The 4,454-nt window shown below is 33.8% G+C and overlaps 1 protein-coding gene across 1 annotated transcript; it reads left to right on the forward strand.

Annotated features, from left to right (window-relative positions):
- The first annotated feature begins 385 nt into the window (after window positions 1-385).
- Window positions 386-2,913, forward strand: LOC126695123 (probable leucine-rich repeat receptor-like protein kinase At1g35710). The gene is made up of 2 exons (XM_050391761.1): window positions 386-1,924; window positions 2,308-2,913. The coding sequence occupies exons 1-2, from the start codon at window positions 544-546 to the stop codon at window positions 2,691-2,693; spliced, it is 1,767 nt and encodes a 588-aa protein (XP_050247718.1). The 5' UTR covers window positions 386-543; the 3' UTR covers window positions 2,694-2,913.
- Window positions 2,914-4,454: the final 1,541 nt, after the last annotated feature.

Here is a 4,454-nt window from a genome sequence, read left to right on the forward strand (position 1 = left end):
AGAAGAAGAAGAAGAAGGAGAAGAAAGAGAGGCGGAGATAGAGATAAGGAAGGTGTGAAGAAGAAGGGGGTGTATTAAAAGGAAAAAGAAGGGTTAGGTGGGGGTAGGTAGAAAATAATAAAAAAAGTGGGGGAAAATATTATTTTAATAAAAAAATGTGTATAATAGATAAATTGATGTGGATGTTTTGTAAAAGTAATAGTATAAAATAGAAAAAATAAATTTTTTATGTAAAATAGATGAAATCTTTTGCACTAACTAATGTAATTGCTATAAGAGAGGAGACCCACAGTTTTGCTTCTCCATCTATTTGTGTAGTAGACATTGAATGAGAAGAAGGGCGTCAACATCACGCAATATTTTGCGTCGCCTACTCTCCAAAGTCACTTAAGTCAAGTCAATAGAAGAAGATAATTGAAGTAATATTCACGCAGAGGAAAAAAAGGCGTTCTTATCCATTGAATGAGTTATTCCTTCCTCTTGAAGTCATTGACCTTGAATAATGAATATTGACTTCTAGGCAGTGTTATCGACTTGAAATCAATGCCAAACCCCTTTTTGTATCCAAAGCAAGAACCCAGAAATCAGACCACTGAACTCAACAGGACTTTGAGAAATTTTAAAATGGTATCTTCCTTTTTCATTGCCGTAGTGGCAATATTATGGGTTACCTTTGCTACAACTGTGACATCTCAATCATCGTCCCTAGAATTGGAGGCTTTGCTCAAGACAGGGTGGTGGAATAATACCAACCTCAACATGTCAAGTTCTTGCAATTGGCTTGGTATAGCTTGTGATGAAGGTGGAAGCGTCACAAAGATTGATCTCCGATATAATGAACTTAAAGGGAGCATACCACCAGAGATAGGTAATTTTTCAAAACTGACCCGCTTGGACCTGTCTTATAATTATGTTTCGGGTGAGCTACCTATTTCACTTGCCAGACTTACTCAATTAAAGGAACTTCTCCTTAGTAACAATCATATTACCGGCTCCATCCCTGTAGAAATATCAAATTTGGAGAATTTGGTGACTCTAGACCTGAGTTTTAACATTCTGATTGGTCCAATACCACATGGTTTCAAGTCTCCTGAGGCATTCATCGGCAACAAGGATTTGTGCGGTGATATCAAAGGTTTCCCCCCTTGTCCACGCCCAACCAAGGAAAAAAAACTTTTTCTTTGGAAAATTTTACTTCCCATTAATATTTTCCTTGCTGTCTTATTTTTTGGATATTTATTCGTGAGAATGAGATATATATTTCCTGCTTTTAAATTTAGCCTGATGTCTCAAAAGATCCAATGTGAAGGTGAGGGAAGAGCTACAAAGAATGGGGATTTATTCTCAATTTGGACTTTTGATGGAAAGATTGCTTATGAAGACATCATTAATGCAACGGAGGATTTTAACATCAAATATTGCATCGGGATGGGTAGTTGTGGCAGCCTGTACAAGGCACAATTGCCTAGTGGCAAAGTGGTTGCTTTGAAGAAACTTCATAGTATTGAAGCTCACGTCCCAGGTATAACTAAAAGCTTCCAAAATGAGATCAAAATTTTAACAAACATACGTCATCGAAATATTGTGAGGCTTCATGGATACTGTGTTCACAAACGATGCAACTTTTTGATTTATGAATACATGGAAAGAAGAAACTTATATGGGGTACTAAGCAGTGATGTGGAAGCTAAGGAATTGACTTGGAGAATAAGGGTAAATATCATAAGAGGGATAGCACATGCTTTATCTTACATGCATCATGATTCCAATCCATCGATAATTCACCGAGACATAACTAGTAGTAATATTCTATTGAACTCAGAACTAGAGTCTTTTGTGGCTGACTTTGGCATGGCTAGATTTATTGACCCCACTTCCTCAAATCCAACGAAATTAGCTGGCACTCATGGATATATGGCACCAGGTATTCTTTTTTTAACCAATGTTTTACTTTTAATTTCTCCAAAATATTGTGTATTTTTTTCCTCCCCTTAAAGGACAAGTGGTTGTGCAATGGTTCTCTGTTTAACACAGGCATTATTCGTAGGTGAAATTGGTCCATGAAAGTGGTGAAATTCGATTTTTTCCCCTTCATTTTCTGCCCCTTTTTATAATGTTTATTGCTTAAATGGAATCTTTCACTTAAACTATATATATATATATATATATATATACACACACAAACTTATATGAAATCAAACGATGCAACAAATTAAGAAACCCCCCATCACATAAATTAAACTTTTTGTGCTATACATTAACAAAGGAAATTTTCCTTAATTTTTTGATCATGTTTGTTTTCTCCAGAACTTGCCTACACCACTGTTGCGACAGAAAAATGCGATGTTTACAGTTTTGGTATAATAGCATTAGAAACAATAATGGGAAAGCATCCAGGAGAGTTCATCTTATCTTTATCATCGTCCTCATCATCATCTACTAAACACATGATGCTTAAAGATATATTGGACCCACGTCTCTCTCATCCCTTGTATAGACCAGTTGGTCCAAGTGTGGTTCTTGTAGTAATACTAGCCCTGACATGCCTTCGTTCTGACCCAAAATCTCGGCCTACAATGCGACATGTGTCTCAAGAGCTTCTTGTTCCAAGACCAGCTTTGCCCGAGTCTTTTCATGATATTTCAATCCAGCAGCTGATGAATCAAGAAATATATGTGGTAGACCAGAATTAGGGAGCATTTATGGATGTCATGTAGCCAAAGGTGAGCTATACATTGAATTTAGACCAAAAGTACTACTTTTCCATAAGCATTGCAATTGGGTACACTGAATTGGGATTACAATTGGAATGATAATCTTTATTACCAAAAATAAAATTTGTTGTAATGAAATAATTAAACTTATTCATAAGTTTGGTTGTGAGTTGTAATATTAGAATAAAATTTAAGATTTATTTTTAGAAATATCTTACTCAAAACAATTATATTTCCAAGAATTTTTTTTTTTTTTTTTTAATTTGAGAGAGATGATTTATTTTTTGATGATTTTTTATCTCCATAATTGTTATGTGCATATAAAAAATTTGTTTATTTAGAAATATATTAAGTTTAGAAATTATTATACATACTAAGAAATAACTATTACAACCCTTTTAGAGAGTAATAGTTATTTTTTATTTTAAAGAATAGCTATTCATAAAGAATAAGTATTCTTTATAATAGTTAAACCACATGAATAGTTATTACATTACATTGTCATACTTGTTTGATATTTTAGAGCAACCGCATCAGATCGTGCATAATCTTGCAAAATACAAAAAGTAGTCCATTTTACACATTTTGAGCAAAAAAACACCCACATCAGTGGGTATAAAATTGTGCATAAATGCACAATTGCTATAATAACCATGCATATATGCATTATTACTGTAGCTTGTGCATTTAATATTTTAGTATTTTTTGGTAGTGTTGGGTTTGTGAGAGAGAGGGGTAGTGAGTAAGGAAATAATAAAAAATTGTAAAAGAATGAATATTTTATTGAATAGATGTGTAGAATAGATAGATTGATATGAGTGTTTTATAAAAATGAGTGTGTAAAATAGAAAAAGTAGTTATATATATATATATATATTTAATGTAAAATAGACGGAAAGTTTGCATGAGCTGATGTGGTTGCTCTTAGTTGGGGGTAATAACACTCCCCTCCCTTAAAGAGAGTTTGGAAGAATGACAATCCACTCCAAATTTGAAGGGAAAAAACACTCCCCTCTTCTTAGGTTTGAAAAAAATTAACACTCTTCCCTCTTTATATTAGTAACAAAATATTTTAAATTTCTTTGCCATGGTTAGTAAAAATATAATTGATAAATTTAGAATAAAAAATGCATAATTTATCAAGCACCAAAACACTTGTAATGGAAAATCTCACCATACCACCTTGGAAAAAAATAAGCAAAAGCCATACTTAATATTTTAAAATACACTTTAATTAAAAATTTAAAAGAACAAATTTTAATTCAAAAACATAGAATAATTTGGAAATTTACCCTTAAGCAAATGGTAGGTCAGAACACAATATTTTTAATATTAATTTAACAAAATTTGGTCAAACGGATGTCAGTGAAGAAAACTGTTTTTTCCCTTCAAAATTGAGATGAAGTGTCATTTTCCAAACCTCAAAAGAGAGAGGAGTGTATAGTAAAGGGAAAGCTCCCTAGAAGATCATACTTAAAGAAATGGGCTAGGCCCATCTCTATGAATAGTAAAGGGAAGCTCCCCAGGATGATTCTCATGGAGATCCGAGTATGCCACCAACACTGGAACTCTTATCCGAGGCCATGAGCATGGGTGATTCTTCGGTGAACAAAAGAAGAATCACAAGCAACCGATCCCCCTTTTTTCTTCTTTCTTTTTAGCCGAGATGCCACTCCCACTAAGTGCACCTCGGGAGACTTCTTGAAAGGATAAGGGTCACTGAGGCCATCACCTCCGCAT

Source organism: Quercus robur, chromosome 8 (assembly GCF_932294415.1).
Source record: "Quercus robur chromosome 8, dhQueRobu3.1, whole genome shotgun sequence".
Lineage (NCBI taxonomy): Eukaryota > Viridiplantae > Streptophyta > Magnoliopsida > Fagales > Fagaceae > Quercus > Quercus robur.